Raw genomic sequence first — 27,296 nt, 5'->3', positions numbered from 1 at the left:
GAACAGACCTGGACTCCTGTTGTTTACTTTAAGTGCCATGACATCACTGCAGATTTGATTTAACTTGGAATCTACTGCCAGGACTTCAGTCATTCTGATCTTCTCTCTCTCTCACCACTTGATGACAGCTCTGCACTGAGCATGGGAGGTCTGGTTCAGGGGGATTAGTTAACATGGGGTTGGGCTGGGTGGGGGTGGTGGGGTGCGGGGGTGTTAAGGTCACGCCTCTGGCCTAAAAAGGCGAAGCAGAATACCAGCAGCAGCGAGCCGCTCTAAGAATAACTCAGGGCCCGAGGCTCAGAAACACGGTGTGAATGCAACAGTACCTAATTAGATTCAGACTTTTATGGTTGGCATTTGAAATAGTTTTTAAATAACAAATAAAGAGAAAGATTTTGATGTTTAAGGTAAGATTATTTAAGTTTTTAAACAGTGTGAAACCACCGTCCACACTGTAATCACGTGACTCCAGCAGCCACATCGCCTGGTGGGATAAAGTTACCTCTCTCTCCCAATCTCTCTCCCCTGTTTCCTTTGCATCGTCCGTCAGTCCCTGTGGTCGATCTAATTCTGTCAGAGCTGGTGGAGGAGGAGAGGGGGGGCAGGCTGCTCTATCTACCACCTCAGCCCCAACCAGGCAAAGGGCAAAGACACTGACCGCCTCAACTTGGTCTCTGTCTGTCTCCGCAGCCTCATCCACTGGGACGGAAGTCGGGTATCTGGACCACCTCACAGTCATCTGGACCCATTGAGAGTTTCTGACTTCTGGAACAAGAAAGCAAAGTGCAGATTTAAGTCCTGAGAATGGAAGAAGAGGTGTAGAGTTACCAGTGGTGGCCAAAGGGTTCAAGTTTTCCACATATGCTCAGCACTGGCCATTCACATGACGCTGCTGGATTGGAATTAAAGACTGGGATTAAATCGCACAGAGGAGCTGAGGATCGACTGCAAATATATGTTTTCATGGCAACATAAGGATTTACTGTTGGAATAGTACTTTTATTTTGAAACTATGACTGAGGCAGTTGAAGGTAAAGTATCATCACATTAAGTATTACTATTGAATTTTACTACACAGAAGCAGCCTGTTATAATGTGGATATGAAGCTCGGTGTGTTTTGTTTTGCACACAGACCCTGTAATGTTGTGCTGTCTGGTGTTTAGAGGAGTTTCATGATTGGAAGTATCTAAAAATATGCTGCTATCATGTATCTGCTATTTGTAATGCAGCTTTAAGACCCCTGTGACGTCTACAGTGCAGTATAAGATCAGTCAGCATCAACACTGTGCCTCCTGCTGCATGAAACCACAGCTGATATTGATGTTTTTTGGTCGGTGGGTGATGAAATGAGAGGACAGAAGGGTCTGAGAGCACACAGCACCTGTGGCTGCCATTAAAGACTTCAGGCTTGTTATCTCGAGATTACACACATCCAAAATAAGTGAGCACACCTGTATAGGTGTGAAGAACCTATACAGGTGTGCTCACTTATTTTGGATGATTGAGCAGGATCTCTCATGTGTGGGCAGGTACTTGATTGACAGCCCCATGACTCACCAGTTTGTTTCAATGCACTTGTGAAGGCGGGACAAACTCGCACCTTTATAACAGGCCTTTTTCATAGGAGACATTTTGACATATCACAGAAAGACGAGCATATATTCTGAACAGTACACGGGGTTTGATTATTTCAGCATTGCTCAGCTGAAGAGAGGTAATCAACCAGAATAACTGCCGTGCAGCTCCTTCAATTAACTGATAATTATCCAGTTAGCTGAAGCAAAATTTGTTTTCTTCAGATAATAACACAAATAGTGTATTGATCGTCTCAGAGTTCAAAATCATGTTTGACAGAGTTTTCTTCAGTTATTCCTCACATCAGGGTTTTAATCAGCACGTGGAGTTGGCACTGACTCACTGATGAACACTGAAACATTTGGCTGATTTCCAAAGGTCAAGAATGAACCTGTCACAACCACATTTAGAAAGAATCAAATCCTCAATAACACATTACCTGGTTATCTCATGATATCCATCTTAACTATTCCTTACTATAAGAAAATAAATGTTGGTAAAAAACCTACTTACTTCATCCTCTTGAAGTTCAGCTGTTTTCCTCAGAGGTGCCTCTTTCTCACATGGACAAACTGTGAAATTGTGAAAACCCATAATCCTGTAAAAGATAACAATATCCTTCAGTAGTTATCTCAGACAACTGCCTTTAAAACATACAGACAGAAGAACTCTCTGATGTGACACAATAACAAACCTTAAAACTTGTACTAGCGACTTGGCTTATGCACAAAAAAGGAAAATGTACTGTAACTTCCAGCTTGATCTCGCTGCTGATGTATTAAAATGCTTCTTTTATTTCCTTTTGAAACAATATTTATGTCAAAAGCTACTGAATATATGTCTTCTTCTATGGTTTTTGGCAGCGAGTCTGTTAAAAGAGTGATCATGGGAGCTATCTTAGCTCAGTGAATACACAAATCAGAATACACAAAGTGTTTACAAAATAGCTCATACTTAGTGAAGTGAAGTGATGACTGAGAGGCAGCGAGCAGATCAAATATTTATTTGTGACTGTAATTCATTTGTCTGTTTTCAACTGTTTTCTAAAGACAGACATGAAATCTGTGACACTGTTAGGTTTTTGTACTGAAGTGTTAATGGTGACCTGTAATCCATTTCCTCACACTCACTGCTGCATCCTGAACTGTGTGAATGGACAGTCTTCAGCGCCCACATTAACATCACAGCAGCTACAGCAGCTTCAATCAAGCTGCTAACTCGATTAATAGCAGCACATGCTTTACCAGCCGTGTTGTAAAGGTCTCTGCTGCGCTTAGTTCAGCTCTGTGCACTTATCAAGGAAATGTTATGACAACACTTCTCTGTATTCTGGCTGAATAGGTAGCCACTAGCTCCTAATGACTGCTCTGAGCTGAGCAGTCATGGATACTCAGTGAGAGCAACAACAGAAATGTCATCCACAGTGTGGAGACAGGTCAGCCATAAAAGGAGGAATCATGCATGGATGGTTGGTCAAACCATTTAGAGTTGGATCTAGAGAGTGGTGGCCAACAGGCATCAGATTGAAGGGGGAGGAAAGATTTGCAAGTTATTATTAATATTTAAATGCCCAGTAATAATGTCAAAAAATGGTTCCTTTGATAGTGTGACTCACCCTTTTTGAGGGCAAAGATATACTGAGTAAATTTCATGACAATCTGGACTGTTTCATTTCCCTGAAGGTGTCAGTTAGGGAAGAGGTCAAAGGGTCAGAAGAAAACTAAAAAATAGTTTCAGTGATATATTGCTCTATCTCTAAAAGAGGAAATAGAGAGTGGATTTTGCCTCAGTGCTGCCTGACAATGCAAATCCAGAAACATAAGAAAGTTAACAAGATGGCCAAATTTAAACATGACAGAGCTAGATGGAAGGTCATGGGGACCCAGATTTAATGGCAAACAGGCCAGTTGTTTTTAGGGTATTTACTCTAGAGTGTTGAACAGACTAAACTATCAGCAGCAGGGGACTACAGCACGTGGTCAAATCTATTCCAAGAAGCCTCAAAGAGAAGCAAAACTCAGTCTTTACTCAATAACTGCTACTGAAATGTCCTGAGTAAGCGATTCCAGTGAATCCATCCAGTGATTGACGATCAAACTGCTGTCTATCAGACAGAGACTGTGGCTGTACTGGGCAGCTCCAAGTGCAGTTTTTCAGCTCTGTAGAGAGCGAGCTACTCAAAAAAATCAGAACTTCTGCAAGACCTCAAAGACTGCAAAGTTGAAGCTGAATGTGACTATTTCTAATTCAGGCATCAAACCTATTCCTGAAACATTTGCTAACACTGGCTAATAAAATATCTATCTATATGTGACCAATCAAGTACATTCTTAATGGCTCTTACTAGTCTGGTTGTTTGTTAGCACTAGCTATCTAGCACCTCAGTTGTTAGTATAAAAAGTATGACATGTCATTGCAACTGATGTTTCTGTTGTCACATTACATTTAATGCATCTAAAAATCTAATTAGCTACAACACATTACTTTATCCCGATTATATTTGAAATGTGCTACAGTGAATATTATAGTATGTACCCTCTCTCCTCATTTCTTTGTGCATGAGAGCTTCTCATGTCTTATGTCTCATGATGGTGGTGGTGACACTAGATAAATGTTTAGGGGGTAAACAAAATCCTCAGGAATCATCATCTGAGGAACAGGAGAATCCATACCAAATTTCATTGCAGTGGGGTCAGTAGTTGTCAAAATATCTTTTTCTGACAGGCAGAAAGACTGGCATCAGTATCCTTGGGCCATAGTGCAAGGCAGATTTTTTCTTCTTTTCTAAAATCAGACTTACTTTCCTTTTACCAACCCTCGTGTTTACTTCTGCATTTTAGTCACATTTACTCAAACCTATATCAGCCGTCCGGTGTCATGACAATAGGCCCATGGCAGTCTCTGGTAGGTTTCACTCATATTTGAACCGACCTGCTGGAATCAAGAGTAGTGAGGTTAGACAGAGGTGTGTGTGTTTAGAGTGCTGCTAAGCTGTTTGAGTCAGCAGTAACAGAGGAATCTACAGTAGCTGCCAACAGTGAGCTGAAGAGAGTCAACAGGTGGTGGGAGCTAACCCAACACACCCACAGTGACATTAGCAACTACACTGCGACTTATTTTATAAGACAAAACAAACCCATTATCCTGTATCTTTATGAAGCAAAGTCAATAAATTGATTTACAGGTACATTACTTGTTGTTTCTAACTTACTTTGTCCTCTTTACTAACTAATTACAAGAAACATAAAACAGACTGCACAGGTTTTATTAAGGAAGTGACTCAAATTACAAGACTATGCAAGACTGGGTCAGTATTAAGAGTCTGCTGGGAAAATTGTCTGAAATGTAACAGTTGATCCTCTGACCATAAATGGTAGTGACCCGCTTTCCACACAGGTTCAGGTAGAATCTTTCTTAACTCTGCAAATGATGTCCTGTGGCATGAAATACAGCTGGAAATGTGGATGATCGTGATTGAAATGGATGGATGTGCTTATGTGCTGAGAAAGTCGGCTGATTTTCTTACACTATCAGAGGGCAAGGCTAGTTAGTTGCAATCAAACAAAGAAGGCCCCAACACAAGTGTAAAAGTGCAAGGAGTAAAATATACAACAGTTAGCCCAGCAGCAAATTAACAGTAGTTAGAATAGCGAAACGTTAGCCCAACAGCTAGCTAACTGTAGATAGAATGCTAGCTTGGTTGGCAGTGAACTGATCGCAAAAAAATAAATCAACTAATCGACAATCTTAAAAGAGATATAATAAAGTAATACCTACAGATAATGCTGCAACAAGGGCTTTTCGAGAGTAGATGAAAAGACGCTTGAACATTAGTCACTGATTTAACAAAACTGCGGATCAGACGTCACTCCAAAATGTTGTTGCCATGGAATTCTGCCGGTAGGGGTTGCTGTAGCAACAGAATGTTCAGCTGATACAGAGTAAAGGAAATCACCAACCCAGGCTGGAGCGTTTTCACCGCCTGCAGTTGTGAGCTGGTGTGGACCGAAACAGAGCTAAAATGAGAGTGAATACTGGACTTACTTTTGTTAGGTTGACGGCAACATTACTTCAAATGAATGCTAATGTAAGTATGAGGGGCAGCTGTTTGCTAACATCTTAGCGTAACAACTTTATGCTAGTAATGTCAAGCTAGCTTGTTTTGCTCTCTGTCACCTCCTTGGTTTTGGTTATAGTTTCCAAAGGGGACCCTCAGTTCTCAAAATACCCTTCTAGCTTGCTGTTGTTGTTTTGAAACTAAACACCACTGCTAACACATTTGACATTAACTGTGAGCCACAGAGCATTTAGTTCTCTAATTATTTTATTGTGCTTCAGTATCACTCTACACCTGGGCTTTGCTCCTTCTCTCTTGGCCTGCTGTTAACTCTGGTTGTTATTTGTTTGTGTTATTTGTGACCTGCTGTTTTCCTGCAGTTGTAGTTTTACTGTTGAATCTGGTTGTCTGCTTTTCCCTTAGTCACTTTTGTAACATTGTTTTGAAAGTTCTGGATTCATAAATGTATTTATTAGTTATTATGATACCCTCTGTTATGCCCCTGACCATACTGTAAGCCCATTCCTATTCATTTGTTCCCTTGCAAAGCAACAATAGAAACTTAATTGCTGTCAAATGCAAACATAAAGGTAGGGAGACAGTTTTTCTGGAATAATTTACGACAAAATTAATCACAACATTGAAAGGAACACAATACTGTATTATCAGAAACGAATAAACCTAATAAACGCCTAATTTAGCAGCTTAGTATAACTACACCCATAGACCCTCCACTGCTAATGCAGTTACTACAGATATTAAAATGGTGGTTGGGAAGGGCAGCAAGCAGTGTGCATTTGTAGAAACCTATTGATTAAAAACTCTTATATTGAAGGCCACATTTGATGCACTATCTGACCATGGTTTCTCATATCTTACTCCACAGCACGGTCGTCGACCACCACCACCATGGTCATTGACAGTAAGAGTGGAGACGCTGGGGCACCATCTGTACGAACCTCCAAGAAAACTTTCATGGATGACCTCCACGCTACTTTCAGCTCCCCGCTGGCCTGGATCTTAGTGCTGGCTCTCATCATTACATGGTCTTGTGTTTTTGTCATCATGTTTGATCTGATGGACTACAAGACCATTTCAGGTATGGAAAGGTGTTTGTTCATTTGTACTTCTACCCAACATGAACTCTTAGCTCCTTAGTTTCAGGCAGATTGTGGCTGAGTGTTGTCACTCAGCTCTATTCAGGACCAAATATAGGTTGGCTGTGGCTCATGCTGTATATGGCTACCAGATTGGTTCAGTTTTGAGGGTCAGAACTTTGGTGGATTTGAAATGAGATTTAGCTCCAGTTAGAGGCTTTGCTTTTGGGTCAGTGTTGCAACAAAAACAGATCAGTAGTCACATGTTAAGCGTCCAGGTACTTTAGCAACCTGGCTACTGATATGCTGCATATGGTGTGACTTTCATAAGAAGACCTGTTTTCTACTGCAAAGTGCAAATTACTGAAGCAACATGCTGTTCATTCTTTGTGCAGGATGGAATTATTAAGGGCTTTAATGGACTTGATTTGCAGATCAGGACAGACTGTGAAGTGACCCTTCACATTATCTTACACTACTTCTTTCTTTAAGGGTTTATCTGAAAATCTTGTCTGGTTTTGTAAAATCAGCAGTTGTTCATGTTCATGTAGTCTTGCTGTATGGATGTGGAAACTACTCTTCTGAGATAGACATGGAGGGTGAAACAGTACCAACAAGAACAAGTGGCTGTGTACGGAGAAGGTGCTTTTGTAACCTAATATTGCGTTTATGGTCAGCAATGTGACAATTACATAATAGTTTAAAGTGGCTCCCATAGCTATAAGTGGATTTCAGACAATTGTGTCTGCATAGTTGTCATGTGAGCAGGAAGACTTACTTCTTGCTGTCAGGTTTTTGAACTGGCCTAAAGTCAGCTGTTCATCCTCAAGCTGGACAGGTGTTTTGTGTTCCCCCTTAGCAGAAACTCGTGGAAAACATCTCTCTCTTTGAATGTAGTTTTAGTTTTAATGTATTACTAGTACAAACCAACAAATTTGTACAATTAGTTTGCTATTTGACCCCATAGAACAGTAAACTACTGAGTACTGCAGCATCAGTAAACAACAACAACAACAGATACTGTCTGTATCACAGGTAGAACAGGTAGAAGAGCTTTTCCTCTGTTGCCCTCTCTGCTTTTCATTTTGTTTTATCATAAATGTTATTTTTGTATCTTTCTCTCTCTTCTTTCTTTCCTATGAATCTTTTATAAAATCTACTAATTTTACTTGTTCACATGTTTCTCTTTAGCAGTGACATCACTAAGTTGCAACCATTTCTTTTCATAACATTAAAACAAGCAATTGCTCAAATACTCCATTAATTTCTGTTCTGTTCAACTCTGCACAATTTTCTAACCCTAACATGAACATTTCCTCCATTTCCCAAATTATAACATGTAATTCCACCGTAAATGAATAGAAATCCATGCAAGAACCTGGAATAACCTAGCAACAGCAAAACATAGCACTCCATACATTTTCCCTAGACTACAGTATTGCTAATTAAATATCCTCCATATTCACAATTTCATCTTGAAGAGGACAACCGAAGCATGAGAACAAATCAATGTGTGCATTGATTTTAAGAGAAACCTTCTGTCTCAGTATTAATTCAAATTCATCCTCAGTTACCAAATCACAGAGAGCAGTCTGCTGTTACAACTTCACCATCATCATGTAATCACAGTGTGAACACAGAAATACTTGTGTCCTCTTTTTGCTTCACCTCTATGCTTAATGTCTTTGCTTATTGCCACTGTGTTTCTCATCCAACCAGGTCGCCCACCTCCTCCCGTCAGGAAAATTTTAAAGGATTCAGGGCGTAGAGGCAAGACACCTTACCTGCTACTAACTCCTCAGACCAGAAGCTTTTTCTAGACTTGCTGGTTCAATAATACTAACAACCTAACATTGACTGCTAATATTAGCTGTCAGTGTTGGTCAGTCCTTCACAGCCAAGTCTGTGCATCTGTAGAAGGATGCTAAGCACAAGCTGCTTTGTCTCTGTCTTCATGCTTGATATTGACAATATTTAAAGTGTTCAGACACACAGTACTATAATGTTATGGGTAGTTTGCAGTTTATCTTGTAGGTATCTATGATGTGTATCTTTATCTCTGAGCTTGTTCATTTCATTTTTCTTTATGTTACCTGCATATTTCTGTGTGAAGACGAAAACCAGAAAGACCTGGTTTTGAATGTTTGAACTTCAGGTGAGCTTGATGTAACGTACCACAAACATCAGTGTTCTGATATTCTGTCTGCTACAAAATGAGATTAATCAAGCTCTTCTGAAATCTCAACGTAAGCGTTTTAAAAGGCATTTTATGGCTATATCTTTCTGTTGTGTTTCTATGTTTTTCTTTTTTTAATTATTCCCAGTGTTTATTTTGTCTGTTTCCCATTTGAATAGACCTGGTTGTGTTTAGGGCTAAAACATGCTATGGATGGAAGAGCTCAAGCTTTAAATGTTTAAAAAGGATGGAAACCAAAAGGAATCATGTTCGACTGATACATTGATTACAGAGTTTATATACATCAAACCATAGCTACAATAAAATGTAATATTCCATTTCTTCCTATAAAATCTTTACAGATATTCAGATCCATATGCACTGGGAACACTGACCCGTCTTCATCAGATTGTTTTGGAAACAGCAGCATATTCAAGTGAAGTAACTATGCAACCTACACAACTTGTTCAAGTACAAGTATATCCATTTACATAGAGATTTTTAGAACTTTTTTTCAAGCTAAATTCTTATTTTGCAGCCTTTTAAATTTTAAAGTCCAAAATTTGAGGTGATGAGAAAAATTCATAAGGTAATATATGAATAGTGACTTGATGAATGGGGGTCAGTGTGATTTTTCAAATGCAATGTGCACAGCAAGATGCTATATAGAAGGCCTTTTGCAGTGGTTAAACTGGATGGTGGGTTACTCCTCCTCCAAATGTGACATTGATCAATTCCTGGAATCCACGTTTCAGCTTTTTGAGCTTCGTTTTTGTTGTCCCACCTCAGTTTAACCTTTTGCTACAGTGTTTTATGTTTTGGGACATTTCCTCAATGCAGAGGAATGAGAGCTTTGTCTGCACTGAGGGAATGGAGGAGTAAGAGGTCAGAAGCTCTTACTGAAACTGTATTTGTTTGGTTTGTTCAAGAACAACCAGCAAAACAGCCTCAACCAGATGAAATGAGTAACTAAATCAGCCAGTGTGTTCGTGTGTCTGCTCCACCAGGAGGCCTCAGCAAGATCGGATCAGACCCCATGAAGGCGGTGAATGATGCCATGGAGGAGTCGGCGAACGTGGTCAGTGTAATGTTAAAATTTGCTGCCAGCCTGATCGCTCCTGAAGAAGATGAAGGTACAGTCACGCTACAGGTGGTGGGAAAACTCACGCTAAGCTGTAAAAAGCTGAGTTTGTTAAACAGATGTGATCACAGCGTTTACATTTTAGTGCTCACGTTACAGTGACTCATTTCCCTCTGATCTTCTCTAGGAAATCTATACGCAGTGAGAAAAAAAGGTTTGTATCTGCAGCTTTTCATTTTATTTCCTTTTGCATTGATCATACAGCTGCACTGCTTTGTTCATGCTGTGCTTCATTACATGTGCTGTTCTTTTTTATTATTATTAGTTTTTCTCTGGGGAGTTACAGTGTACATGTGATTTTTAACTTCCAGTACTCGTGGAAAATCTACACCTAGTGCCCCAGTTACCTGAAGTTTATCTGAAGGAAGCTCTGATCTTCATTTAAAGACAAATGCAGTTTATTACAATGAGCATGACTTAAAGAGGCCAAAATCTTTGCCTTTTGCCAAAGCTTTATAGATTAAAATCCCTGTAAGATACAGAGTGATGCCACTGTAAGAAGCTGCTGCCTTCACAGACATGAGTTTATGTTTTGTTAAAGGCACACAGGAAGTGTGCGGCTGACATACATGGAGGTGACAACATGGCCAGATGATTATTATTGTGGTGGTAGTTTTAAACTGACTTTATGTATGAACCATCTCAAAGATTCAAGATGGTTGGAGGAGGAGGAGGAGGAGGAGGAAGTGGAGGTGAAGATTAAGAAAGGAAAAGGTATTCTACACTTTGTTTCTGGGAATGTGTAGATTAACTCTACATGGATGATGACTGATGAGTCCTGATCCCCACCCTGTAACAGTAGACTAATGGAGACAACAACAGGAAATCACAGAACTCGACTTTCATCAAACCTGTTTCTCATTATTAGCTGTATAATATAGTGAAGTTTTTTAAGAAGGAGGTTTGTTTGTCACTAACTTTTTATGCTAACTGCTGCCACTAATCTGTTAAACTTCTAATAAAAATGATAATTAACTGTATGTGAATGAACATTCGAACTGTAGCATGATTCAACCAGTTAAACTTGTGTTTTTATTTTGTTGCTGATTCTTAAATTCTCTTTTTGTGTTTTAGGAGAATTTCTACCGTCTCGAAGTAAAGGTCTGTACTTTTTGTTTGGTGCATTCACGTACATTTTAGCTTCTAGTCTACAAGAACAGGGTAACATCTCAGTTCTTGACTGGGATAGATAGATTAGATGCTAATTTCCTTTTAATAGCGAGTGTTAGCATCCTCTCACGCTTCAGGGATGACTTTGTTGTTGTAACCTTTTTACTTAAAGCTGCACTGATCACTATTTCGATATTAAACTCACTGACTCTCAGCTTCTCTGTTTTGTTCGCTCTCTCTGCTCTAATTAATGTCATTTCCAGCAGCAGCAGGGAGCTGATAAAAAGCTCAGATAAACCCACTGCACACTACTTACCCAGCACCAAATGAGACACAATTGAAATGAGTGACGTTACTTCAGTCACTGTCATTCAGTTACCACTTACAGCAGGTTTAAGTTGGCCACATGAGTGTGGGTGTGTTTTATTGTCTTGCCATTGTCCCAAAAGAAACTGTGGCCTGCCTATTACCCACAGCCCAGACTGTACACAACACAAAGATGATGATGAGATTTCATTACCACAGTGTTAAAAAATATTTTTTTTGCTTTTTAAATTACAGTTATAGGGATGCAAGCAAAGCAGACGCCACCAGTGGTTGAAGTTGTGGAGGAGGAAGAGGAGGAGGAAGAGGAGGAGGAAGAAGCAGAGGCTGCTGGGGAGGAGGAGGAAGAGTATGCAGAAGAGGAGTATGAGGAGGAGGAGTATGAGGAGGAGGAGTATGAGGAGTATGAGGAGGAGGAGGAAGAGTACGAGGAGGAGGAGGAGGAGGAGGAAGAGTACGAGGAGGAGGAGGAGGAGGAGGAGGAGGAGGGAGAGTATGAGGAGGAGGAAGAGTATGAGGAGGAGGAAGAAGAGTACGAGGAGGAGGAGGAGGGAGAGTATGAGGAGGAGGAAGGAGTGGAAGAGGAAGAAGAGGGAGTGGAGGAGGAGGAAGCCGAAGAAGAGGAGGACGTAGGAGGAGTTGAAGATGAGGAGGAGGAGGAGGAGGGAGAGGAAGAAGAGGAGGAGGAGGAGGAGGGGGCCGATGTTGTGGAGGAGGAGGAGGAGGAGGAAGGAGCAGAAGAGGAGGAGGAGGAGGAGGAGGAGGTAGCTGCTGAGGTGGAGCAAGATGATGAAGACGAGGAAGATGAGAAGGAACCTGAAGCAGCTGCACCAGAGACTGATGATGATGATGATGAAGATGATGAAGGTGAATTGAAAGAGGAGGCAGCAGAAGAAGAGGAGGACAGAGACGATGAAGATGATGAGGCAGAGGACGAGAAGGAAGATGCTGCTGATGAAGATGAAGATGAGGACGAAGAAGTTTCTCCTGAACCTGTTTCCACTTCTGAGGACGAAGGGTCGGCCGTGTCTCCTGACTCTGACTCTGACGTACCCGCTGATGTCAAAGACAGCGACGAAGACGCAACTCTCCCTGACGAAGATGATGAAAAAGATGAAGAAGAACATGACGAAGACGATGCCAGTGATGATGAGTTCACTGACACCTCGGACGTCAGCGAATCAGCACCTCTTTCCAGTGATGAGGATGAAGAACAAGACGATGACGACGACGACGACGAAGGTTTCGCAACAACTGACAGTGATGATGTCGTTGCAGAAGACAGCGACGACCTGGAGCTCGATCTTCCTCCTGTCGCCGCTTCCAGTGAGGATGACGAAGATGAAGATATTGACGACGATAAAGTGGCAGAAGAGGAGGAGCTTCCTCCTCTGCCTGCTGTCGAAGACGACGACGAAGACCTGGAAGAAGACGTCAACGTTGCTGAAGACGCCGATGATGATGATGATCTGGACCTATCAGATGAGGACATCTCTGTTGCCTCCTCTGAGCACTTTGCAGATGATGAAGATGATGAAGACGACAGTGACCTCGACAAAGACGTCCACCTCGACCTTGATGTTGAAGACAAACCTGATGATGTCATTGAAGAGGAGATCGATGATGATGATGATAAAGAGGAAGAGGAGGAGGACGTCCCTACTTTGGAGAGCACAGACAGCGGAGTCTTGGGTGACGACGACGATGACGACATAAAAACGGGTGAAGAATCTGTTGGAGAAACCGTCTTCAGTGATGACGTCTCCTACGACACGACTGATGACGACGACGAAGATATTGATACCAGCTCTTTTGAGTTCACTTTAGATCAAGACGACAAAGACGAGGTCAAAGAAACATTTGTTGATGCTGAAAAAGACGAAGACGAACTTCAAGATGAAATCACATCTGAGTCCTTAGCTGATGAGGAAGAAGATGATGATGATGATGATGAAGATAAGGAGGATGATGATGACGTTGATGACGTCTTGCTCGCAGGTATCGTGCAGCATCATTGGTTAGTTTCATTTTGAGTTGAGTTTGATTAGTTTCTGATTGGCTGGCAGGTATCCATTCAAATTAAAAGATCTTTTAAAATCAATTTTATACCAGTATTGATAATATATTAATGCAATGATATACTATGGAAAGGAGAGGTGTAAATGTGGACGTGTAGTTTACTATGTTGTACATATTTATTATGTTTTAAGTATAAATTTTATTAATTCACATCAACAGTAAAAGAAATAAAAATGAAAACAATAACAGGATAAATCTGAATTTTCAAAGTGTAGTTTGGGGAATCCAGCTCAAACCTCAGTATTTATAATGTTCTGCGTGTTTGTAGCCACCACTGCAGCAGCGTTCACTGTCCAGGAGGAGGCAGTAAAGGCTGAGGCAGACGACGACGACGACGATGAGGAGGAGGAGGAGGAGATCAGTCAGGCTGATGATGAAGATAAGACTGAGGAGGCTGAAACAGAGGAGACTGGTGAGAATCGGTTATGGCTGCTGTGTTTTACAGACTGATAAACCAGCTAATGTACGTGTGTCATTTATTTATCATTTAACTGTCTCTCCTGTAATGTAGGAGAGCAGTAGTAGTAAAGTAGCTGCTCTTTCACCACACTTTAGTTATTATCTTAACTTCTCTAATCACAAACACCTTAATCAGATCTTTTCTCATTGCTTTTTCTTGCTTCCAGCACCTTCTGGTTTTGGAAAGTTAAACTTCTTTGCATCTGACACATTTTAGATTTGTCTTCCCTCAGCTGAGCTCGAGCTCGTCCAGCATGAGAAAAGACTGAAACATGAAACCCATATTTGTTCCACATGAATGAAAGGAACAAAATATCTACAGTAAAACTTTAAACTATCGCTCCAAGTGAAGTAGGAACACTCAGGTGCTGTCTTTATTGGTCTATAACAACTTCTTTGCCACATAATCAATCATCTCTCACCTTCAGTTTCCAGTCGGCCTGCTGCTCTTGAGGAGGAGGATGAAGGAGAAGATGAAGAGCCGGTGGCTGAAACACAGAAATCTGTAGATGAACCAGAGGATAAAAAAGAGGAGTACGACGAAGACGACGATGAAGAGAAGGCGACAGTGGACGTCATCAAGCCTTTGCCTGAACCTGAGGAGGAAGCAGTGAAGTCTGAACCCACAGGTCAGAGGCCGAGGACAGTTACAGTTATTTTACTGTCTTTAAATCCAGAGTAACTTTAATTATCTGCTTTGTGATTTCAGCTTGTCTCTGTGTGGACGCTGCTCAGACCAAAGAGTCTGACACCAAGACCACAGAGAAAAGAGGTTTGTGAAACACTATAATGTCAGAAATATCATGTCTTCACCATAATACAGCCACTGCCAATGCATTTAGATTAATTTCAGTAGCAGAAACTGCTGGCTCAAGATTTTTTTTTTCTTTGAGTTATTGCACAAAAATGATCTTTTATATCTACTGGTTGTGGTAGAACATAAACGTTAGGTGGGTGAAATAAATGCAGATTTGAATCCTACTTCCCACGAAGCTCTGGCAGGAGAACATCAGTGTTTGGTCTTCCTGTTTGTAGCTTTAAGTCTGTGATCTCATGTTTGTGTTTTCAGAGGCTCCCAGGAGGGTTTCAGCTCTGAGGAGGAGAAAAGATAAAGGTAAGAATTTCAGGTTTTGACTGAAAGGATTCCCATTAAAGCCACCAGAAAAAAACATTTTGTTTGAGTCAAAATAAAAATAAAGTTAATGTGTAATAATGACGAGTTTGTGAGCAACATGCATCTCTGAAACTAAACACTAACGTTTCTAGCCATGTAAAATTTAACTTTTTAAAATTTTTGATTTTAGAGCGTGCAGCTGTGAAGACAGAGCCAAAAAGGAAAGGTAAAGTTGATCAGTGCAAAATCTTTTTACCACCTTTGTCTCGACAAAATTAACTGCATTTATTAATACTTCTTCTCATTGTGAAGTAATAACTGAAATTATGTGCATGTTGCTGTATCCAGCTCTTCCCAGAATTGCAGCACTAGAGCCAAAAATCAGGAGGATAAGGAGAAGCCCTGCTCTTCTTAGAGGTACTCAGACTTACTCCAGATATTTGATGTCCGTCACATGTAGTACTGAACCTTTTCTCATAGTTTTAATTAATGTTTTCTCTTTTTAAATTTACAATAAAAAGCCAAGAGAGAGGCGAAGGCCAAGGCTTCCAAACCAGGTAACTGATTCGAGTCATATTTACACTCATTCTCTGAGAGGAGACAGCAGAAGTATACGTGGGCGATCATAGACAGTGGATGTGAACCATGTGAGGGTGACTTATTTTTACATCTGATCATTTATATTGACAGAGACAGTGACTAAAAAACAAGAGGAGGGCCCAGAATCTGGACAAGAAGGTAAAACATTATTTTTATTAGGCTTTAAAAAGCCAATCTGTTCATTTGGATGACTCAAACAACCAACATATATTTTCTTTCATCTGCTTTAGTTGGTCCTTGCAGACCTGCACCGGTCTACTGCCCATCTCCACCTGGCTGGTACGGTAAGTGGCAAAGAATTTGGAAACAGTTTGAGAAGTTAGAACAACTGAAAACGACAGCCTGCTTCAAACATGCTGATCTCTTCTGTTTACCTCCAGTTCATCACATCGTCACAGACAACCCGTACCCTCCTCCAACTGTGTCAGGTATTTACACTGTTACCATATCAGTGATAAGTGATATAAAATCAGTAAAAGACTCTTCCTGTGATTTGTTTTTGACCAATCTAACTAAAAACATATTGTGGATTTTTTCAGCTCCGTCTGCTCCTGTTCTGACCGCCCATCCCGTCCACCCTGGAGCTCCACCGATGCAGCCTCTTTACCAACAGCAACCACCTCCGCCGATGCAGCCGCTCTACGCACAATATCAACCATATCAGCCGCCACCACTGCAGCCGGTGATGCAGCCTCAACCAGAACCAGCTCAGCCAGCTGAACCGGTTCAGCCTGCGCAGCCAGAAGCCCCAGAACAAGAGGCCCCTGTTCAGCCTGAGGTCCAGACTCCAGCTGCTGAAGCTCAGCCAGCTGCAGCTCTGGTCCAGGGTGAGGAAGAGACTGGGAGTGTGTTTAATCAAAGCTGAGATATATCAAAGTCAACATCTCTTCAGATCTTATCTTTCTGAAGCCACACCTGTTGATAACAACTGTTGATAAAAATATGAGTTTAAAAAAACCTTCATTTCCTTCTTTATCTGAACTCTTTTTATTAAAGAACCAGAGACTGTTGAGGAAGAAGTGAAGGCTGCCTCCACTAAGAAAGGTATTAATATATAATTATTAATGATTTGAACTCACATACAGAATTATTTTTCTCTTAATTACGGCAGTGAACGGTACACTAATAAATATATGACAATTTCCAGCTGCAAAGACGAAAACCAAGGCTGCTGATTCAGACAAAGGTACTGTATGATCCTCCTGATCCCCCAAGTCCTTCATTTGTCAGTTAAGTGGAATATTCCCTGTAAGAAACTCCAGCTGCAGTACTTACTAGTGATGTTCAATAACACAATGTGCTGTATGAATGCATTCATTATGGAAAATTAACTCTGCATGGCCTTTCCACTCAAATTATCCCCTCAGAGGCAGAGGCAGCGGCCAAAGAGAAAACAAAGAAAGGTAATTTATGTTTACAGCCGGCTAATTAGGTGTTTTCACTGCTGTACACTTGAAGGTTGTTATGAATGACACAGTAATTTGAGCTGCAAATATAAAGACAGATTTACACACTTGAGCAAGATATGAATTACATGATTAAACATGTTTGCTAACTCTAGACGCTGCTGTTTCAAAAGACAAAACCAAAGCAACCGCAGCAAAGAAAGGTGAATAACTAATTAACTGTGGCTCTGTATATCTTAATGAATATATATTTTATTTACATTTATAATGTACTCATTATGTATTTGTTGTGACAGTGCCAGTTGCGAAGAAAGAGAAAACCAAAACTCCTACAGTGGCTAAGAAAGGTAATGAATATTGACCAAACACACTGAATGTGTTAAGTTCTTTTATAGATTTAATTTGGCCACAATATTTGTGTTCACAGAGCCAGCTGTAAAAAAGAAAACCCAAACTGCCGCAGCTGCCAAGAAAGGTAAAACATCATTAAACCACAGGTGTTGAAAAATTATATGAAAACCAACCAAAGAACCTCTTTGATGTGAAGGAACAAATAATATTTTACTAAGAAAACAAATTGTTCAGGCCACTAATCACGACTCTTTCCTCATCATGTTAGAGCCTGCAGCTGCACAACAGAAGAGGAAATCAGAGACAGGTAACTACACACACGCTTATGTTCATTAATTTGCACAAAGTCAATCATCTTTCTCATCAGTGATGTGAAAGATGATTGGAAACTAATTATTTTTTGCTTCTCTCAGAAGCATCAGCTGTCAGGAGCAAAGCCAAGGCATCTGCAGCAAAGAAAGGTAAAACTGAACATTTTACTAAACACTGAAACTTTGTAGTTGATTTAAGATTTTGATCAGCCTGTTCAGCGCAGTTTCTCACCTTGACTGTCTTTTCTGATTTTGCAGATGCTAAACCACAATTTGGTCCAAGTGACATGAATTTAAACTGAAGTGTTAATGTTTCTTAAACAGACAGAGATGCAGAACCACGTCCACAGCCGATCAGACTGAGGCCGAGACTAGAAGCTGTCAAGAGGGCGAACGTAACCTCTCAGGCCAAAGAGGAGAAACCAGGTAAATTATCAGAGCGCAGTCTGTGCCAACTATCAGGCATTTCTCTGTGAAGCTGAGCAGGACTCTAATACTGAAGCCTTTCATGTCTTTTTATTTTCAGCCAAGACAAGATCAAAATTAGAGGCAGAGAAGAAAAGTAAGTTTGCATTTTAATAAATGTATGTGTGCTTGTATTTCTTATCTATCCTGTAGGGATACCTGCGTCCCCTTCACTGACACATTGATTTGGAATTCATAACTTCATCAATCATTTACACTAAATTTTACACACTAGATTTAAAAATACCAGAGTTATCCTTTAAGTCTCTGCAGGCATCTTTCAGAACAAATGACACCTCTTGGAAACATAGTCGCAGATCATGTGATTAGATGGGCTGTTATATGCATGATAAAGTTCTAATTAGGGACATGTCAAGCTGTATTACACTGAGAGGGGAATAATATCGCTAGAATATTAAATGTACACCACAATTATGCAGAGTTATTTGGCAGGCTGTAATAGGGCTGTCTCTCTTGTTACAGGCAAAGCTGAAAAGGCTGAAAAGAAATCTGTCAAAGAGGCTCAAGGTATGGATTCACAATTAGAGAGTGAATAATATCTGCTGTGCACAGTTGACATTGATCAGTTTCTCTCTTTTTTTTTTCCTCCCTCTGAAATTTTAGATAAAGACAAACAACCACCACAAACTAGTAAGTATGGGAGCATGAACGCTGTTTATCTCCAGTGCAAATAAAATCCAGTCGACATAATAATGATTAGCACTTCTGTGAACGGTGGACGGTGTGAGTTATCCAGGAGACTTTGTCAGTTCTACTAATTAGTAGGGAAGGTCATGTCACCTGTGGGATGTAAAGTTAACACTTTAACCAAGTGTTTTAGTGTTTGTCTTAAATTTACTGTAAATACCTAAAACAGTTACATTTCCCCCAAAAATCCACAGGTATCTTCAGTTCCTCTGCTGATCAGCCCTCCTGATGAATAAAACAAACAGCTTTAAAATGTCCTCAAGTTTAAATTCCTGCCATTTTAACAAACTGAAGCCTCTTGGATGAATAAATAAGAAATTCAGCTTCATTCTTCTGGATGTTCTACCACCTGATGACTGAAACTACACACACACACAGTGATGCTGTTAACTGTGTTGTTTCTGGAAACTAACGCTTTTTACCATGTGCTTGTTGTTCATAGAAGATGCAAAGAGAGCTTCCTGTAAGGCCTGAGGTATTCAGTTAATTTTCACCATCTTTCCACTGGTTAACTCAATATGAAGAGACACTCTGTCTTAATGACATTAGGAACATAAGTGATTAGAATTTAATGAGATGAGCTGATTAAGACGAGATTACTTCTACTGAACTGCCTTGAGTTATTGGAGGAGATTATGGCCTTTGATGAATACGGCAACAATAATACTTAGCTGGATTGATTAAATCCATGAACCAAAACCCATTAAATTGGGGTATTAGTGTTCTGTTCTTATTGAGTCATCCAGCGGAGCATCAACACTCCCCCACTGCCCCGAGTGACTCAACACTTCTCTACTATCGACGTCTGACACAGTAGCTCCTGTCTGCTAGAGTACTGTTCAAAGTCTGTTTTGATTTTTTTATATGAGTTGTTTCACATGTTTAAACCAGACAAGACAAACATCCATGTCTCTGTAAAACTTCATGGACAATACCAACCAAAACTCAAACTGATTTATATGCATGATACAGTTCTCCACATTTCTACTGAACATTTTTGTTTTGACAATAAGCAGAGATATATGTTTATTTCTTAGCAAAAAATCAACAGGAAATTTAAAGAGTAGAATAAGAATTCAGAACGTCACAGTGTGTTTGTTGGATGAAAACTTTTTCTCCTCTTTCCAGGCTGTCTTTCCTCCTTTCCCTTCTTACATGCATGTAGACTTTCACCTTCATTATTTGTCCTCTCTTCCTTTCTCCCACACAAACACGCAGGATTTCACATGATGCCAAAATCTCAGGTTGTTTTTTTCCTATTTTTTGTAGAAGAGTCTCAAACTGAAGACAATACTACAGAAAAGAAGAAACCAGGTAAAAGTTACTGAGGAAAAAACAGAACTGAAAAGGTTATCGATGGTATTCCTCTCTTTAAATGATGAGTAGTTGTATTACTTTTGGGAACCAGAAACTCCCTAAGGTTGTGTTAAATTGTTTCTATCTCAGTTTTGTTTCAGTCCTGGGACTGAAACAAAACTTAAACCACCTCATTATCAATGATCTGTCTACTCTGTCTTCACAGGCCAGAGATACTTCCAGTGCGTCTATGTCCCTGGTAAAAATGCACAGTACCCTTTACGACCTTTCACCCCGGCTATGTCCCCCACCATGATGTCCCCTGCACTCAGGTCGATGTTGGAGCAGCGAGCAGCCAGGGCGGCGGGGCAATAAACCAACCTGACCTCTCTCACTTCATATCTGATGGCAGTGCACTCTCAGTCCAGCAGGGGGAGGTGTTGGAACTCTGAGGACAGCCACAGACACACTGAACTGTTTTGTCTTTAATTTATTTATGTATTTATTTTCTCTCCTGGTGGTCGAGCTCCTGGGATTTCTGTTGATATTTTCCCCTCAGTTGATGCTTCGCTGTGTTTGGCTTCATTAGCTGTCACTTCCATACCTTGCTTGTAGATTTAACATCACCAGTATCCAAACAAGGAAGCATTTATGTGAATATTCTTAGCTCAAAATAATGTACATAATACATATATTTATAAATAAGGCTGAGATTAAAATTCACACCTTAGCGTGTCATTTTTTGTTTTTGTTTTTTCTGTCCACTCCATCACAGAGGAGTCAGTTTACAGCAGATTCCTTTTTTAGGTTTTGAAAGATTTTTTTAAGCCACAGATCACTTGGAATAGGATCAAATAATTTCATATCTTCATATCTCGCATTGAAGTATTAATGGAAAAATTTATTAAGAAATTTCTAAGTAATTTCCACACAAACCACTTTTAACTTCATTATATAAAAGAGCACTGAAGTTGCAACTTGCATTTTCTTTTACTTCCACTTTTTTAAATCACCCTCAGATTCAGCCGTGTCGCAGCCTTAGCTTTCCCAGTCTGTGTTTGATTTTGCTGCTTAGCATGCGAATGTTGGAGGGTCAAATCCCAGGAGCTCCCACAGTTGATCCCAGCAGCCTCCCTGTCTCTGATCATGAGTGTGAACATCCATCAGTCTCATCAACATGTAAGTGCATGCTGATGAGCGAGGAGACATGTTCCTTGACCTAATATGTATGAGGCAGAAGCTCATTAACTGCAGCTGCATTAAACTGCCTGCCACGCTACCCAGCTCACCCACACCTGCGTCATTCACTGTAACATAAAGAGACTTCATTTTTCTTAGTTTAAAGATACTTGACTCCAGTTAAACGTGGTATAATATCCCAGATACTGATTCATGAGAAATGAAAGGCAGCAGAAAAGAAAAATGTGTGGATACAGATATTTCTTATTTAAGTCTGTGTTGTAGGATGTAAATATTAGGGAAGATATGAAAAACAGAATGTTTATCAGATATATATTTTAATGTCAGGTGTAAATATAGCGACCTGAAGCAGCGTCTCATCTATGGACTGATATCTGTAATATCAGCATTGACTCACACTGACATTTAAAGAGTTTATCATCTGTTGCTGCCGTATTAGATGCAATAACTTTAGAACGTTTTTCTATAAACTTTAAAAGTTATGGAAGCCAAAGATTGCAACAAAGTGGATTTATATTTTTATAGATTTTATCTTAAAAAAATGAAGTAATTAATTGTGTATTTTAACAGATATGATCTCAGAACTCTTACAGTGTTACTGTCATAGACACAAATATCTGCTGTTTTTCCGTTACATGTTCAGAGACAGGGAATCTGTGCAGGACAACTTTGATGTGACCAACTCATGAGACGCTGTGATGTCTGCTACGTTAGTGTCATGTTGATCATCAGCTGATTTATTAAGCCTGAAACGTCATATTTCCAGTTACCTCACTCGTTCATAGCTCTGGTTTTGTACCTTTAGCACCAAGGCTGCTTTGTTGCTGCTACAAAACTGTGGCTGAACGTTACCAGCAGTTTGCTATTGTTGTCTTACTGAATGAAAACCTGATATGGATAAGAACCAAAAGGGGTTTTCACACTGGGCTTAAACCTGGGACAAGAACAGTCCATAACATCCACAGTTACTGTTTCTCAGTCTGTGATCTCTCACTACCAGGTGTCCATCTACACTTAAAGTAAATCACTGGTGTGAATCGAGACTTGAACTTATCAAATCTCAGCTAGCTGTTTGCTGTTAGCATCCTAAACACGGGCTCTGATTTTCAAGTGAATATTTAACCCAAGGCTTGATGTAAACTCTGGAGTTAATAAGTTCACAAGCATGAAATGAGATCAGGCCTTTAAGTTTGTGTCGCCCTGCAGGGTTTAGGTTAGCAAGCCTGAGAAATGTTAAGTATGAAGAAGACCCTTCATGTTTCATGGTCAAATGAGATCTGACAATCATTTACAGTAGCAGCTTACTGAGTGCTTGTGGTTGTTGGAATGGCCTTTAAAACACACTTTGAACTGTGTTTTAAAATGTGGTGTTTAAGCTCGTAGATGGATTGTTTTTTAATGAATCATATTCCAGCAGGGAGATAGGGCAGCAGCCTGGTTGTGGCTCTTTGTTGTCTGGATGCCCTAAAAATGTAAGATAGCAACAGGCAGTAATTACACCATACAGCTGCAGCCATGTGCTGTAATTATGGTTTTAAGTATTCAAACATGGGTTAAACTAGGCTAAACTATGTTTTTATACAGTAAAACAAACTATATAATTTCACTATGGTGCATGCCCCAGGCTTCATAGTCTTCATAAATATTCATGTGAGTCTAACCTTGACTACATCCGTGATTGTGTGGTTTAAATACATGTATTTGGATGTTGCTGTTCAGAGCAGAGATTTTCCTCTGCATGTCTGTGACATACTGCAGCACTTCTGAAAGGTACAGTGTGATTGCACGAAGCAAAGAATTTACTTGAATGTCATGCTGTCTTTTCCTTTATTCTTTTATTATTTGGTCAGTAGTTTCTCTGAAACCACAGTCACAAAAAGACCATGTTCTGTTTGCATTTGTTTATCTACATCTGAGCAAAAAGATCTTGGGCTGGGTTTCCTGTAGACATTTTTGTGGGTCAGTGACAGGGATTTTTTTATTTTCTCTTATAATGTAACACTTTATTCAGGATGATAATGCTGTTTAATGCTCTAAAATCACTACTTTGAACAGCCTCTTACAATCCACTTGACCAACCAACACTGTAATTGTTGGAGCAACAAACAAAATTCAATGATTCATCGAACAGGGTGATAAATGAAAGATTTACAGAGCTTCTCTGTGTGACACAGTGCTATAAACCGTTACACAGTCAAATTCTTTATTTTGAATAACTTAAATGACCATATCCGACCTTGGATACAACCTTAGGTTTACGCACCAAAACTACTTAGCTAGATTTAGGAAAAGATCATAGTTTGGGTTAAAACAAGTACTTCCTTAAGGTTAGAGGACCTTCGTCGTCATGGTTACAATTATAGACGTGGTTAAGGTTGTGGGACGGTCATAGATAAAAGAAACAACTCTGAGAGGCAAATGGGAGGATAGTCTCATTATTTGGCAAGAAAGTGGATTGAGAGCGTCGGTCCCAGAATGATGAACTACTCCTTTTACGTCATTGCGATGCCACACACACAGAACCAGATGCGATATCTGTGTAATTGCTCTTTTGAGGTCAGTTTCGAAGCACAAGCTGTTCAGACTGTTCAACTTTGTGTGAACAGCCAAACAAAAATCTAATACATAAAGACAGACTTAAGCATGAAGGTTTGCAGTGAAAGTAGTGGCTGAGTGCAACATGCCATTTAAAGTGGTTAACAGACTCAAAACAATGAAAACGTTCAACTCAACTTACTGTGCTTGCTGCATTAATTCAAGGCTGCAAGTGTAAAGAGTGAAACCTACAGTACATATCAGTCAGTGTATACCTTTGACAGGAATTTGTAAAGAGAGAATGTCTCTTTAAACCCTGTGTTCACTTCACATGTTCTCATGTTTACCTATCAAACAGTACCATAGCTATTGTTTTTGTGAATGAATTCAATTACCACTAGTATGGAAGTTAGAGTAACAGAGGGAAGATGATGACTGTTGTAATTGTGGCAGTATGAGTGGATTCATTGCTGAAGGTGAGGGCTGCAATAATGTTGTTTTTGAAGCAAATTTATCCACTGAACAAATACAGTTTGAGGTTGTTTAGTTATTTTAGAAGGATCACTTATCTTGTTAATGATTTCTTATGTAATATGCATGATGGTGGAATTTAAACACAGACAGCAACAGTTTTAGTGTAAAATACACATCAACCACAAGTCAGTCAGACACTGTATAAAGACTGTAGATAATACTTTGTTTTATTTGTTGCCATCTGGACACTGTTCACTTCATTGTGTCTCACACTGAAAGACATAAACGAATTCATTCACTGGTTTGCCCAAAAGAAAAAAACATTTTGTGTGTGTTGTTTTAATTCAGCATCATCAGACTGTAATGCAGTTATTTCAACTCTGTTTCATAAACTACCTGTTGCATGTATTATAAAGCAGACATCTGTAATGTAATCATGTGGGAAGGCAGGCCTGACTCAGTCATATTTTAGCAGCCAATTCAATTTCATAAGTGACTGATAAGCCTGTGGAAATGGCGTTTGATGGGCGCTTCTGAGAATGTCTGCTGTGCAATATGTAGAATCACCATGCAGTTTTTTGAGTCATAATTTGAATAAATATTTGCAGATATGTGTGAAGTCTTTATTGTGTGTGTGTGTGTGTGTGTTTTTTTTTTTTTTTTTACATGCAACTGTTAATGTAGTTGCTGTGTGTGTGAAACTCTGTACAACCTGGTATGTTCGCTCGGTCGCAAACAAACCCACCAGACCACCCCGCTACTTTGGCTTTGAGAGATCAGGGATGTATTTATTAGAGTTCTTATAATACGTCCTTATTAGTATCCTACCTTCCCCGCGGATGTATTGTATAAGGACCAATCAGAGGAGCTTGGTTTTTGCCGTTGTCGGCTTGCGTGTGTCGTCATTGTTGTCGTCTGTTCTCATTGGCCAGATCTTCTGGGAGGGGGCGCAGAGAGGCGGAGAAACGAAGCCGGAAAGTAGATTTAAACCAGCGTTCAAACCGTTACCTCGGTTTGTCCATACTGTGAGAAAACCTAAGTCCCGATGAAACCTAGATGCTAAAACAAGGTTTGGAGCTGCTTTTTGTCGAACATGAGTGAAGCTGGACGCTGAATACACCTGCAGCGCGAAGGTAAGACGAACTAGCTAGCGGCTAGCGTTAGCATTTGCGTTAGCGGCGAGCATTAGCATCAGCCTCCTCTTTTAAAGTAATATTTTAACCGTATAATTAGAGTGTGTTTGTGTTTTCGTGACTCAGGCGTCCCTGACATGAGTTGTAGACCCCCAGCATGGACGGGTGAAAACACAATGAGTCTGCTTAAATCCCTGTTGTAATTGTTTATGGTCATTTTACCGACATTTTGCATCTTTTTGTAACTTTGTGTTTCAACCTGGTCATTTTAACTCAGTACATATCGGTCTATCGTGTCGTTGTCATCGTTTAGTGTCCATTTGTGGTCATTTTGTATTATATTACTTCTGTACCTGGCTGCTTTACACCTGGATGTCAGCGTTTGCATTAGCGACCAGCGTTAGCATTAGCCTTATCTGTCAGAGATGCATTTGGGGCCGTTTCCTTTTTGTCGTCGTTTTTATTTGTGCGGGTTAAAGTGTGTTTGTGTTTCTGTGGCCATAGCAAACCTGACATGAGTTGTGGACACTTTACGGCGCCGAGGTTATTGTTATCTGTGATTTTCAGCCTCTAATGTTAATTAAAACGTTGTGGTTCAGCTGTAATGTTGAATATTTATCTGCGTTTTCATGGTTAAACTGTTGATGAGGAATAGGTAGTAGTGTATTGATCATTTTCCTTTGTATGTTTCTCTTTGATTCCTCCAGGTGTCACCACTTCGTCCGCGATCGCTGAGACATGGTCCATGATCGGAGAGACATTGTTGAGGATGAGGGAGACATCGTCCACGATCAGAGACGTTGTCCATGATCACAGAGACCTTGTCAAAGATGAGAGAGACGTTGTCCATGGTCAGAGACATTGTCCCATGCTTCGTAGAGACCTTGCGATAGAATCGGCGGAGACGGGGGTCACCGATTTGACGGCACTGCCCGCGATCATGGAGACATTGTCGATGATCACAGAGACAGCGTCTATGATCTCAGAGACATCGTCCACGATCACAAAGACACTGTCCATGATCACAGAGACTTTGTCCATAATCTCAGAGACATTGTCCGCGATCACAGAGACGTAGTCCACGATCACAGAGACGTAGTCCACGATCAGAGTCTTCATACAATGAAGAAGTTCTTTGAGACCAGGACTGAGTCCTCCAGGTAATTCACAAACAGCTTTACATCAACTGTCCAACACAGAGCACTGACATTAAACTGTTCATGTTCAGTATTCAGTTTATCAGAAAAGTGTAATAATATCAGAGGTAAGATGTAATTGTCAAACTAATCTGTTACTAGATGCAGTTTGGAACAGTAAACATTTTCTGTAAATTTAATATGTGATAAGAGAAGTATTATGTAATGGTAAAAGTAATCTAATATTCGAGGTAATTGATGCTTTACTGTGATGTTTGACATTTTTGACCACATACTATACTGTGGCATTTTGCTTCCATTTTGGATTACTATTACTTCTGCATTGCTTTTATATTACAGATTACTTTTACTGTTACCTCTGACATAGGTTTACTTTTACCATTATATAATACTTTTCTTATTACATATTACTTCTAAATTTACAGGAAATGTTTACTGTTACAATGTCAAAATGTCAAATGTTAGTGTTATTGTTAAGGATCAGTCAAAATGGGACTGTTAAATATCTGAACTTCAGTTTGATTGTA

At 40.0% G+C, this 27,296-nt stretch overlaps 1 protein-coding gene across 4 annotated transcripts; it reads left to right on the top strand.

The window, feature by feature from the left end:
- Positions 1-358: 358 nt before the first annotated feature.
- LOC108890442 (triadin) lies at positions 359-25,090 on the top strand. 4 transcript variants are annotated; one of them, XM_051071735.1, is made up of 32 exons: positions 359-1,031; positions 6,520-6,732; positions 8,450-8,500; positions 9,914-10,039; positions 10,175-10,201; positions 11,122-11,148; positions 11,719-13,479; positions 13,829-13,972; positions 14,448-14,648; positions 14,729-14,791; positions 15,089-15,133; positions 15,324-15,359; positions 15,482-15,550; positions 15,655-15,690; positions 15,824-15,871; positions 15,964-16,017; positions 16,114-16,161; positions 16,273-16,560; positions 16,730-16,777; positions 16,881-16,919; positions 17,101-17,136; positions 17,295-17,342; positions 17,436-17,486; positions 17,567-17,614; positions 17,759-17,797; positions 17,907-17,951; positions 18,126-18,227; positions 18,328-18,363; positions 18,750-18,794; positions 18,891-18,917; positions 20,244-20,288; positions 20,497-25,090. In XM_051071735.1, exons 1-32 carry the CDS (start codon positions 1,013-1,015, stop codon positions 20,643-20,645), a joined length of 4,014 nt encoding a protein of 1,337 aa, XP_050927692.1. In that variant the 5' UTR covers positions 359-1,012; the 3' UTR covers positions 20,646-25,090. The 4 variants fall into 4 exon arrangements, with proteins under 4 accessions (XP_050927692.1, XP_050927693.1, XP_050927691.1 ...); XM_051071734.1 differs by having other exon boundaries at positions 361-1,031; positions 17,904-17,951; XM_051071736.1 differs by lacking the exon at positions 8,450-8,500 and having other exon boundaries at positions 17,904-17,951.
- The last annotated feature ends 2,206 nt before the right edge of the window (positions 25,091-27,296 follow it).

The sequence above is a fragment of the Lates calcarifer genome, linkage group LG7_1, assembly GCF_001640805.2.
Source record: "Lates calcarifer isolate ASB-BC8 linkage group LG7_1, TLL_Latcal_v3, whole genome shotgun sequence".
In the NCBI taxonomy this organism is placed as follows: Eukaryota; Metazoa; Chordata; class Actinopteri; family Centropomidae; genus Lates; species Lates calcarifer.
The sequence above is the reverse complement of the archived record's forward strand: the minus strand, read 5'-3'. Positions and strand labels throughout refer to the sequence as shown.

Bases quoted from the DNA above. Each gene is read 5' to 3' on its own strand.
- LOC108890442 (XM_051071734.1), top strand. The intron at 15,691-15,823 runs GTAACTGATTCG...TTATATTGACAG, and splicing joins GGCCAAGGCTTCCAAACCAG to AGACAGTGACTAAAAAACAA. The intron at 17,952-18,125 runs GTAAAACTGAAC...TTTCTTAAACAG, and splicing joins GGCATCTGCAGCAAAGAAAG to ACAGAGATGCAGAACCACGT.